The following is a 12,182-nucleotide window of genomic DNA, read 5'->3' as shown; positions in this document are numbered from 1 at the left end:
CAGGTGGTTTTTATGGCAGCTCTAAGAAATGCTTTGGTAGCTGAGCACATGATTCTTTTCAAGCCTGTGTTTGTTTCTTAAGGTTTTTAATGGTGTGCAGAGACAGAGCAAGCAAATTAGATTCGTAACTACATTGCAGCAAAGGCTCCAAAATGGAATCAGATGTCAGTGTTGGCTTTGAAACTGTACAGCTGGTACGACGTCTATACTATGGGGTCCCACCAATTAAGAAACTTTGTTAATGGCAAATATTTACCATGTGCTTGTGATTCCCTGGGGGTGCCTCATCTTTGAGAAGCAGCAAATGGGGATTTCTGCTGCCCAAATTTGCACCTCACACCTTTCAGACTGGCCTTGCTTGGCCATGCTGAGAACCTGCAACAGCCCCTCTTGGCTAAACCTCCCCGTACCCTCCAGAGTTTTTTGCTGCAGGGAAGGAGAGGATTAAGGAGCTGCAGGAAGGGAATCTGGAGCTGGATTTCATGTAGCAGCACATGTGGCCACCTTGTCTTCACCTCTCTGCTTGCTTTGTGGTTTGTCTCTTGGGGCTGAAGGGCTACCTGCCACCTGCAGTCCCTGCACTCCACAGCATCCACAGCAGCTCCTGCCACACCAAAGAGATGCTCAAGCTCCCTCTACAGTTGAGAGAAGGAGGAAGGCGTTTCTTAAAGGGGGCAGAAATGTAACTACAACTCTGTCAAATTGGCTTTGGGGAGCAGCCTGAGCTGTTGCCACATTTCTCTTCACAGAGAAGAGCAAGGCACCGTTCTTCCCAAGGATTTCTGAGATTTGCATTCTCTGAACCTCTGAGAATGGGAAAACACAATTCTTATCACTTGGTGTGCCTGTGTTGTGCCAAAGTAGAATGCAATATGGAGATTGTTTATCCGAAGCGAGGATGTTTTGTGTCCTTGGCCTATCAGGGCCAACTGTGTGTGTGTGTTGGGACTGTCGGCTGACAGTCACGAGCAGTTGTGTGCAGAGCGAGTGCTTGGCAGATCCAATTTAGATGAAATGTAAATAGTATAGTATAGTATAGTATAGTACAGTATAGTATAGTGTAATAAAATAATTAATTAGCCTTCTGATATCCATGGAGTCAGATGCATCATTCTCTCTCCCTCACCAGTGTCGGAGTTGCCTTTGATTTACAATATGAGCTCTTTCCCTCAGTGCGCACTCACCTGCTGGGCCAAAGCAGTGTGGGTTGCGCATCCTTCAGCTCAGGAGTTTGAACCTCTGTCTGTCCTTCTCTGGGCACCATCACCATCCCCTCAGCTCAGAGCAGCTCTCCCTCTTTTCCTGGCAGATCACTACATGCAGGTGCTGGCCTGCAAGCACGACTGTGTCCGGGAGCTGGCCACGCGCTCGGGCCGCATCTCGCCCATCGAGAACTTCCTTCCCCTCCACTACGACTACCTGCAGTTTGCCTATTACAGAGGTAAAGTCCTGGTCCTCACAGCACTGCTGAGTTCTGCTCATTCTGTGCAAGTTCAAGTTGTTCCATGTGGGCGTAAGGCTCTTTCACCCTGATGCCCACACTACAGTGATGGAGAGGCACAGTCTGAAAGAGAAGCAAAGGACATTGGAAATGGTGTCTTCAAAAGTCAGCTTGACTGAAATACAATTAAGTAGCTTTATGAAGGTGTTTTAGATCATCAGTCAGGTTTTAAAAGCCCAACCTTTAGCTTAAACATTACTTTTCTTTAAATAAATAATGCCTTTTTTAGGGTACTTTCATTTGCCTTTTAATAGTAAAATCCTTGGGATTCATATGTTTCACGTTTTCTGAAACGAGCTGATACATTTTCTAAATTAATATATAACAGACATATGACTTAGCTCAAGCTTATCCCAAGATGCCAGTTTTTGCCAATTACCAAATATTTTAGGATTCGCGGCAAACTTGCAGGAGTTGGCAGCATGGCAAAATGTCAAGGGTTGGCAGTGCTAAAAAATCAAGCCAGTTGTGTGGTTCTGTGTGCTATTTTATTATGTTTTGTTACATAAAAGAAAACAGACATCTGCTCTCTCAGGCTTTTGCTAATAACTTTTTACTGAAAAGGGCAGACTGTGCAAGGGTCAGAATTTCTACTAAAACATAAAGATTCATCACCACAACAGGAAGAAAGCAGGAGGAGTCAGTTCATGTGTGGTGTACAGGCTTCTTTGTTCCTCTGCCCAGTTAGAGGTTTGCTGTGGTGGGTGAAAACCCCTGGGCCCTGAGAGATGCTGCACAGATGAGAGGCAGTTTGATGCCAGACAGTATCCATGTCCTGCCCGTCCATCTGGGTGCAATTTGGATACCATCTGGTCTGTGCATGATGGCAGAAAAGTCTTGTTTCTGTGCCTCAGTTTCCTTGCTGGGGAAGTGGAGTGGTTAAGACAAAGAGGCATCCAAAGAGCCCTGTGAAGTCTTGGGCTGCTGCTTCAGCTGATGGGGAGCTCAGGCTGTACTTCCCTCTCTGTAGAGTCCCCTCCTGGGCTCTGTGTGAGCCCCCTGTGCCCCCTTGACCACTGTTGTGTTCCCCCCAGTTGGTGACTATGTAAAAGCCCTGGAGTGTGCCAAGTCCTACCTGCTGTTCCACCCGGACGATGAAGATGTCCTAGAGAATGCAGGTTATTACGAGGGCCTCTTGGAAGGTACAGTGGATCCAGCCACCATCAAACCCAGAAAGGTGAGACTGAGTGACACCTCAGAGCTCCTGGTGGGAGGCTTTAACAAAACAACTTGGTGGAAATAAAAGCAGCCTGGCAGCTTTCCCCCAGTGGGACCACTTTAAAAAGAGAAGCAGAAGTGCTGGGCTCGCCGGTGATGCTGAGGTGGTGATTTTCAGGGTGCAAGTTCAGAGTCGCTGGTGTGGGGGAGAAGCTGGTGGACAGAATTTGCTTTAAATGGGGACTTCAGCCTAGTAAAGCCTGAGCAAGGACAGGGAGGGCAGTGACCAACAGTGTAAACCCTCCTCTTGCCCAGTGCTCCAGCGGACACGCAGAGGAGGAATGCAATGAAAAATGAAACACCGAGCAAAGGGCAGCATCTCTTTAGACAGGGCTGAGAAATATTTCCCAGGAGAGGCTGAGATCCCAACATTACTCTCAAGTCTCTTAGCTTGGAGTTCAAAGCTCAGCCTGTTCTGCAGACAGTAGCTCTGCTATCACAGGGTTAGGCTGGGGTCAAGTAACCAAACAGTGTGTGTTCCATCACCCAGCAGGACAGGCTTCCTCTCCAGTCTGGGCAGCCCTTATCTGTGGCCCTGGTGCTGCCTTCCTCACCATACAGAAGTTCCTCCATCCCATCCCATCCCATCCCATCCCATCCCATCCCATCCCATCCCATCCCATCCCATCCCATCCCATCCCATCCCATCCCATCCCATCCCATGTCGTTCCCCTTGCACCATAAATAGAGTGTTGGCAGGAACTGGTTTTTCCATTCCTTTGGCAATTCCTGGACTACCAGGCAAATCAAGGTGAATTTGGTAAAGTACTAAAAAGTAAAAGCAAAATTATAAAAAGGAAAACAAGAAAAAAAGTTCTTTTCCATCACAAAATGAATCTAGGAAAAAAAACCTGAAGTTAGCAAAAACATTTAATTGTTTACAGTGTTTTGAAGTTTTCTGTTAAAAAAATGAATTTATTTTTGCTTTGCACAATAGTTTTCTAGGAGAAATACCAGTATTTGCAGACTTTTCATTCAAAATAAAGCCTTCTGATGGACAATTTCCAGCTGCCTATGCTTTGGCCCCCATCCCAGCACTCTGAGTGCATCCCAGGGCCAGGCCATTGGCTCCATGGGGGAAACTGAGGCACAGCCCAGCCAGGATCCCTGCCCCACCAGCCTGAACTTGCCCTCATTCTGCAGCTGGGGTTTCTCTGGCCAGCCTTTTGCCCAGATATTTTGAGGCTCATCAAGGTGCTCAGGAATTTCTGCCAGCTTTGGACATGTGTTTTGGGGATTCAGGCTTCCTAAATGAGTTGCTGAACACCTTCTGTCATGTATTGAGTGGCTCAACCCTGTGCCTGGGGTTGCTCCAAGCATCCCTCAACCTAAAGAAACCAGCAGCATTGCATGGAAACCAAACCCCTGTGAAGCAGAGGGGGATTGCCACTGTCTTGCAGAAGCTGGCCATGTGCAGCTGCTCCTGTTTTCCTTCTCTTTGCAGGAAGCCAGAGCGCTGCTGCGGCGGCACAAGCTGGAGTCCCACCTCCTGCGGGTGGCTGCGGCCGGCCTGGGATTCGCCTACACGGAGCCGGTGAGGCCTGCCTGTGCTGGGCCAGCAGCTCACAGCTCTAGGACCAGCTCCCCCTGCCCCTCCCCTGTAAATCCAGCCCTCTGTAGATGACTCAGGAGCTGGGTCTTGGCCCGGTTTGTTCCCTGTAGGAAAACAGGGATGGCAAAGCAAAGGAGGCATTCCTGGGGTGAAGGGGAGGCACATACAGCCTCATCCACATTTTCAACCTGGTGAACTCAGGCCATTGCCCAAAGTTAGGTGGGATGGAGCCAGAGAGGCTGGCTGATGTCCCTGGGAGTCAGGCAGAGCAGGTTTTGGCTGGAGCATTAAATTAAGAAGTTTGTCCTCTCTTTTCCCACAGAACTACTGGAACAGGTACGGCGCCCGCCAGGACGAGCACAGGTGAGCCACAGCTGAGCTGCAGCTTCACCATTCCCCACGGTGGGATCATGGTGGGGTACCAGCCTGCCACTCAGGGGTACTGCCCACTCACCCAGCACACCATCCTGGTTGAATTAGTGCCCTTTGCCCCTTGCCATTGCAAACATTCCCACAAGAACCTTATTTTAGTTGAGTGCCTCAAAACCAGCAGTGGTCTAGAGGGAACTTGATAGCTGAAGCAAGTGGTACTGGTCAGATTTGTTGGTGGAAGCTGTTGCTCTCATTACCAGAAAAGCAATGTTTGCCACAGGACAGGGTGAGGGCTTCAGCTTGTATGGCTGCCACATTTGTACAAAGTACTGATTTGCTTGGGGTTTTTGTGTGTTAGTTTCCAAAGGGAGCTAAAGGGCAAGTTGAAGAACTTGTGGCCATAGTCATGATATTCGTCTTCTGTTTTGCTCCTCAGTGTCCCATCAAGCATAAGCAGTGAACCCGAGGATGGGCCCCGGCTGTCCCTGACAAAGAAACCCATGCCAAAGCCGGATCGAGAGCTGAAGGAGGGTAAGGCTGATGAACATGTCTCAACAAAATTGGGATTTTTTTCCTGTTGCTAGAGACTACAGACTGCAAAGGCTGACCACTGAGCAATGAGGGCCACTCCTATTTAAGGGAGTTCAAGTTTTGTTTGAGACAGACAAGTCTTCAATGCTGCCACAGCATTTCTGGGTCTGTGGATCCCAGGGCACTGCTGTGCTCTTGGACCTTGTTTTTCCCACCTGCTGGGCTACTCACTACAGAGCCCTGAGATGTGGAGCTGGGAGGCTGAGTCTTCCTCACCATGGGGAAAGCAAACCAGCAAACAGTAGTCCTCTGTCCAGGTGCTTTTGAGATCAGTGTGTTCCCTGTTGTCCAGGCTGCAGAAGGATGGGTGCTGGAAGCAGCCTGTCCTGATGCTTTCCCAAATGTGCTGGATCACACCATAGTAGCAACCACTTCTTTTGCAGACTAAGCTTATGATTTCTTGTCTTAGCTCACATGAAATCACTTTGTTTATAAGACTGTCAGCAGACATTTCAACTGATTTCAGCACATTTTCGGCAGCCACAGAAAATACCATAACATCTACTAAAGATAGGATTTTTCCCCTTAACAATTTTGAAAAACAATATTGTAGCCAAGCACCAAAGCAGCATCCTTGCTGCAAAACAACAGGGTCTCAAGCCAGGAGGTGTCTTATGTCTCTAGTAAGCCAGCTCCACAGCAGCAGGCAATTAAACCTCCCTGTAATGCAATGGGTGGTAGCTCTTGCTGGGGAATTTCACAGCTTTCCCCAGCCCAAGTTGTGTCCAGCTGCTCAGTGTTGTGCTCAGAGTGTTGTTATCCCTTCTCTAGCTGTACATCAAATAGGCAAATACCACAGGAAGATACCAAAGATCATGCTTAAGCCAAGAGCTGGTTGAATTATATTTGTTGGCTTGTTTATAACCCAGTAATTTCAAAGTCCTTATTTCTGTTTCTATTTCTTTCTATGCTCTTATTCTGGTTTACTTGCAGAATGTTTTTGTTTACAAAGAAAACTGAATCCATCAAAAAGGAACTGGGATTTTTGTCCATCCAGCTGCTGCCTTTTTCTGTGGTCTTTTTTTCTTGCTCTCTTTTTACTTGGAAAAAGAAAAGCCTGAAAGAGAAAAGTCTATTTTAATTTTGCACTCTTCTGTTCTTCTACCCTTCCCCCCTTCCTCCTTTCTGCCAATTCCTTCTCTCCCAAAAGTCCAAAGAATTCCTCAGTTTCTCTGGGGTGTTTTTCACAGAGCACAGACCCAGGAAAGAGGTCTCTCTCTGTGCTGGTGCTCAGAGCAGGCAGAGGCAAGGAAAGCAGGTGGGAGCACACTGTCAGTGTGGGACAAGGGTTCAGTGTCCATGGCACAGAGCTGCCCCACTTGTTCCCTGGGAGGAACAAGGAGAAATGCTGGAAGTGTTGAGCAATGCCTTCCATGTTCATCCCTCATGTGCTTATGGCTGGGGAAGAACAGCTGAGCTGGAGAACACAGGCCTGTGTTGGAGCATGCCAGGAGTTTGGATTTGAGAATTCGGATTCTGATCCAGCTGCATTTGCAATAAATGTGATTATCAAGCAACAAAATCAGCACAGTGAACACCAAAAACATCCCATATTTTCCATTTCCAAGAAACGTAACTCTTCAGAAATAAAGCTGTGAACTAATGTCAGGGCTTGTGGGGCTTACGTGTCCTCCACAGGCCAAGGAGACCTGCCAAGAACACAGTTTTGACTCAGTAGACAGGGAGAGTAGAAGTTAAAAAAGCATTGTCACAGAGAAGTTTCCTTGTGCCACATGGTGGGAAGAACTCTGCAGCTCTGTTTCCTGTATTTTGTTGCTTGTCTGTGACAACAAATAATTTTCTTCACAGTTAGATGTATTTAATTTTTTTCCTGGAGAGACATCTGGTTTAGGCTTTTATTGTTACTATTTCTTTCCTTTTGTTTCTTTGAGGAGATGCATGGAAGAGGCTTCAAAAGATGGTGGTTTAGGGGCCTTGCTCTGGTTTTTGGATCAGTCAGATTTGATGGGGATGGATTGAAATGTCTCATAAAAAGCTTGCAGGCAGAGGGAGGCAGCTCAGAGGCAGGATGTGAGGGATGGCAGGGACAGCCCTGGCAGCTCCTTTGCCTCAGTGGAGGAGGATTATCCCGTGAGTCCTCTGGCTCACCCACTCCCTGCTCTCCTTCTGGGAGGAGAGCAATGCTTGCTGCAAGCTCAGCACCACGTGAGGCTTTCTCTGTGTATGGCAGACAAAAATCACTGATGACAGTTGCAGAGGGTGGCTTTGCATGCCAAGCCAGCAGCATCCACACAGCACAAATGCAATGGGAACCTACTTGGGTGTTGACAGCTGGGCTGGAGAGCCAAGTTAGCCACTGTCCCTGTCTCCCCCTGTGTCCCACTGGGGTTTGGTGTTTCCAGGCTGTGGTCCCTGCATTTGCAAGGCAGCTGTTGAGAAGGTAGAAAATGCTGATGCTCCTGCAGCAAATTGATTTCATCTCCTTGTGTTCCCATTGCTTCTGTTTCTTTTGTGACTGGTGGGAGGCCACACTCTGCTCTCTGCTGTGGAGCTCTTTGCCTGTCAGCGCACCTGGTGACTTCAGCTGGCCTCCAGCCTCTGTACAAAATGCCAACAAGGCCAGGGCATGTTCAGCAGGATGGTTTTGTGTCTCTCCTCAGGGGGCCCTCTTCTGTACAGCGATGTGAAGTTTGTCTACAACTCTCAGCAGCTGAATGGCACCCAGCGAGTGCTGCTGGATAATGTCATCTCAGAGGAGCAGTGCCGGGAGCTGCACAGGGTGGCCAGTGTGAGTGGGCAATGTTCCTGGGCTGAGTGTGACAGCTGAATGTGTGATCAGCCCCTGGAGACCATGAGTTCATGCCTTGCTGAGTGTTACAGCTGATGGCAGGATGCCTGTGGAGAGCAGGTGGATGCATGTCCCCAGTGTACACCCATAATTGCAGCACGGGAGCTGCTGCTCCATTCTGGGCTGCAGGACAGAGCCTGTGCAGAAAGAGCTCTTTCCCCCTGTTATAACAACCCAAAGGATGCTCATCCATAAGTGTGGGTGAACCTTCTCATTCACCATTAACTGAGCTTGGCAAGGGACGCAGGGTGGCTGAACATCCCCAGGTGGGAGGTGGGTGGTTGATGTCCTGCATCTGTGCTCACAGAGAGCGGCAGCACCTTTCCACCCCAACTCACCTGGCCCAGTGAATGCAGCCCTGGGGGATCTTGGGGAAGAGGATGCCGTGTACTTCCATTGCAGATCCCTCTCTCCTGACACACCAGTTCACCCCTCATCTATATTCCCGTTTTCCAGGGGATCATGTTGGCTGGAGATGGCTACAGGGGTAAAACCTCCCCCCACACCCCGAATGAGAGATTTGAAGGAGCCACTGTCCTCAAAGCCCTCAAGGTACAGCTCCCTCCTTCTCCTCCTCTCCCATGCCCTCCCTCCCATTCTGCACATGACACTGACCTCCCTTTGCCCCTCTCCCTGCCCAGTATGGCTACGAGGGCCGTGTCCCACTGAAGAGTGCCCGGCTGTTCTATGACATCAGTGAGAAGGCTCGCAGGATCGTCCAGTCCTACTTCCAGCTCAACTCCACGCTCTACTTCTCCTACACGCACCTGGTGTGCCGCACCGCGCTCTCCGGTGAGGAGCAGGGAGCTTGGGAGGGCTTCAGCCCTCCATGGGGGGTTCATGAGCTCAGAACAGCTCTGTTGTGCTTAATGCTTAAATGCGTGGCCAAGGGTTGGGCAAAGTCAGCACCCCACAGCAGCAAAAAGTGGGCACTGCTGTCCCCCAGAAAAACAATTTCTGGGATGTCTCTTGGTTTTCATATCTGCAACTCTTCCTATTTTCTCCTCCCTTTTCTCTTGTCTGTCCCTTCTCCTTTCCACCCCAGCCCCAGCTCTCCATGTCACTTCCCTGCAGTCAGAAAAAGGCAGAGCTGTGCAGATCTGAGTCCTCAGATGTTGCCTTTTCTCCCCAGCCATTCCTTTCCTCCTCTCACCTGTGAACACCACGTGGAGTGGGGTCAGGTTAGGCTCCCACCTCATGATGGGACCCCACAGAGCAGGGCATTCCCATCTCATCCGTCCCTTCTCGTTCCCCCTTCCTCCACATGGCCCTGCCTAGGCCAGCAGGAGCGCAGGAATGATCTGAGCCATCCCATCCATGCTGACAACTGCCTCTTGGACCCCGAAGCCAACGAGTGCTGGAAGGAACCTCCTGCCTACACCTTTCGGGATTACAGGTAGGAAGGAAGGGAAGGAATCTCCCCAGGGACTTCTCTCCCTCTGGCTGTCCCCCACCCATGTCTTCGTGGAACAATGTGGGATCTGTCCAGGAGGTGGGGGTCAGCCTTGAGACCTCCCCAGTTCTCCCCTAACTGGGGTTTCCCACTTCCTTCCCCAGTGCCCTCCTGTACATGAACGCAGATTTTGAAGGTGGCGAGTTCATTTTCACCGAGATGGACGCCAAAACTGTGACAGTGAGTTGGTGCTGTGGGCCAAAAGCTGTTCCTCAGCAATCCTGCTGCAGAGGTGCACAGACCATCTGCTCCCTCCCTAGAGCTGTGCCAAGCAGTAAACCTGTGGATTAGGGATTCTCCCCACCCCCGGTGCAGGCAGAGGGATGGCTGGTAGTTGTCCCTGGCCGGGAGGACTGCTGAGCTGCCACCCCATCTCGTGGTCAAACATAAGCTGGTGTCTCATGTTTGAGATGCAATGCCTGATCCAGGTGTCTTGTTCCAGAGTGGGTCACAGTGGTGGACATCAGACCCTGAGAGGGATGTGGCTCAGGCATGAGCCCTCACCTCTGTTTGGGGCCATTAAGGAAGCTGGCTACCCACTCTGTTGTTGGACAGAGGTCTGGGCACCATGCTGGGGTCTCTGAAGAAGCTGGAGGGTAGATTGTGTCTACTTAAGTGCCTGAGGGTTGGTTTGGTTGGCAATTCTGCTCCCGAGGTCCTGCAGGACTCTTGTGGACTCTGCCAAGAGAAGAAAGAGATGTTTGACAGCCATGCCAGGCTTACCCTGGACCTCCCTGGAGTTATGCCATGGCCCCATTTTGCTCTAGGTGGTCACCTGTAGGCTTTGCAGAGACTCCATGCCATTATGTCCTTTCTGCACAATGTCTGCACAGCAGGAGGAAGCTTCACACCTCCTTATTTACCCCACACATTTTGCCAGCCATGCCCAGAGCTCTACATGTCCCCCCAAGCAGCTCACCAGGTCCTGGGGCGATGCAGAGGGCTGCCCAGTGAGGTCCCAAGCCCTGGATTGTGGTGAATCTAGCCAAGCCAGCGTGTGCAGTCCCTTGCCAGCCTGTTGTGCTGTTTCCCTGCAGGCCTCCATCAAGCCCAAGTGTGGGAGGATGATCAGCTTCTCGTCGGGCGGCGAGAACCCCCACGGGGTGAAGGCGGTCACCAAGGGCCAGCGCTGCGCTGTGGCTCTCTGGTTCACCTTGGACCCTCTCTACAGAGAGCTGGTGAGTGCCTCCATCATCTGTGAGGAGTTGGGGCATACCCAGCATCCCACAGGAGCCAGGACCATCTTATTTTCTCCAGTCCCAGTACATCTATTTTCCTCCCATTACAGCCCCCACAGCAGCACTCCCATGATAGGAGCTGGCCCCAGGGCAGGTTTTTCCTGCCAGTCCTGGTCCTGGGCACGCATTGCCCTTGGCCCGTGGGGTACAGTGCTGGGCTTGGGTGCTGAGTGGGGCGTGGAAGGGCTCCGTGCAGGGCTGGGCTGGCCATTTCTGACACCTAGTGGCAGCAGCCTGATGGATGGGGAACTCCTGCAGTGCCATCCACAGCTCAGAGTGCTGGGTAAGTCCTGCTGCTAAGTCCTCCCACAGGCATTTCAGTGACTTGAAGTCCATGGCTCTGGGCACCCAAGATGCCTTGGAAGATCTGGGCTGTGATGCCTTTCACCAGGCACCCTCCTCATTCTGTTTTAAAAAGCTGCTGTACCAGCCCCTGCCTTCCCTTTAGTAGCAATTCTGCCCTGTAAAAATAAAAGATACAAGAGCGAGCAAAACTAAATGCAGGGAGAATGCAAAACCCTCATTCCTTTGCCTTGTGATGGAGGTAGGCTGTGAGGTTTGGGTAAAAGCTTATTTTCAGACGTAATTCAGTGTCTCCCAGTTTTTTTGCACCAACAGAAATTCCTCCAGGCTTGGTACCTTATGGTGGGAGATCAGTCCTGCCCAGGGATCTGGAAATCAACAACAAGCAGAGGGACAGGAGGAGGGTGTGCTGTGCCAGTGGCTGCTAGTGGAGTGTGATAAGGGAACTACAGAACATCAGCTCTGCCCTGACCACTGCAGCCCTGCAGGGAGGAGGGAATCAGGCATTGAGGTGGAAAGGGATTTGATTAATTTTGCCCAGCAAATCCCCAGCTTGAGTCCCAGGCTCTTCCCCATCCTCTCACCTACACTGCTGGTTCTGGGGTAAAATCCTTGCTGTGTGTCCTCCCAGCAGCCTGAGCCTCACTGAATTAGCTGGAGCAGGCACTGAAGTTCTGCTGTTACCATTTCTTCCCTTCCCCTCTTGCAGGAACGAATCCAGGCAGATGAAGTGATTGCAATGTTGGACCAGGAGCATCTAGGACCCAGTGAAATGAACATCAACCCAAAGGATGAGCTATGAACTAGGCCAAAGACTTTTTCTATTAAATATTTATTTAATATTGTTAATCTTATTAGAACCCTTCTATTTTTGTACAGAGATGCTGTATAAATTAACAGGTTAATATGATTGTGGAGTTTCAGGAATGCCTCTTCTGTGTTTAGCACAGCTTTTGCTGGAACCCTCATCCCTGTGCCAGCATCTCCTGGTGGTGCTGACTCTGCTTCCAGCATTCCCTGCTTTTCTCTAGCACGTCTCAGGACTCATTCAGGCCCACTCTACCCCCTTGGAGAACCTTTTTTTTTTTTTTCCTCAACCAAAAGTAGCTGCTCCTCTTTAGCATCTGCTGGAGAAAATTCTCAGG

The 12,182-nt window shown here is 50.3% G+C and overlaps 1 protein-coding gene across 1 annotated transcript in view; it reads left to right on the top strand.

Moving 5' to 3' along the window:
- The window catches only part of P3H2 (prolyl 3-hydroxylase 2), a 64,013-nt gene extending 52,083 nt beyond the window's left edge, over window positions 1–11,930 (top strand). Inside the window, exons 5-16 of the mRNA XM_030954651.1 lie at window positions 1,310–1,441; window positions 2,536–2,678; window positions 4,164–4,253; window positions 4,594–4,634; window positions 5,080–5,174; window positions 7,856–7,983; window positions 8,500–8,595; window positions 8,685–8,835; window positions 9,322–9,439; window positions 9,601–9,676; window positions 10,534–10,674; window positions 11,747–11,930. Coding sequence (XP_030810511.1) covers window positions 1,310–1,441; window positions 2,536–2,678; window positions 4,164–4,253; window positions 4,594–4,634; window positions 5,080–5,174; window positions 7,856–7,983; window positions 8,500–8,595; window positions 8,685–8,835; window positions 9,322–9,439; window positions 9,601–9,676; window positions 10,534–10,674; window positions 11,747–11,839 — 1,304 coding nt within the window. The 3' untranslated portion in view covers window positions 11,840–11,930. The remainder of the gene's footprint in view (window positions 1–1,309; window positions 1,442–2,535; window positions 2,679–4,163; window positions 4,254–4,593; window positions 4,635–5,079; window positions 5,175–7,855; window positions 7,984–8,499; window positions 8,596–8,684; window positions 8,836–9,321; window positions 9,440–9,600; window positions 9,677–10,533; window positions 10,675–11,746) is intronic.
- Window positions 11,931–12,182: the final 252 nt, after the last annotated feature.

This window comes from Camarhynchus parvulus, chromosome 9 (genome assembly GCF_901933205.1).
Source record: "Camarhynchus parvulus chromosome 9, STF_HiC, whole genome shotgun sequence".
Taxonomy (NCBI): Eukaryota; Metazoa; Chordata; class Aves; order Passeriformes; family Thraupidae; genus Camarhynchus; species Camarhynchus parvulus.
The sequence above is the reverse complement of the archived record's forward strand: the minus strand, read 5'-3'. Positions and strand labels throughout refer to the sequence as shown.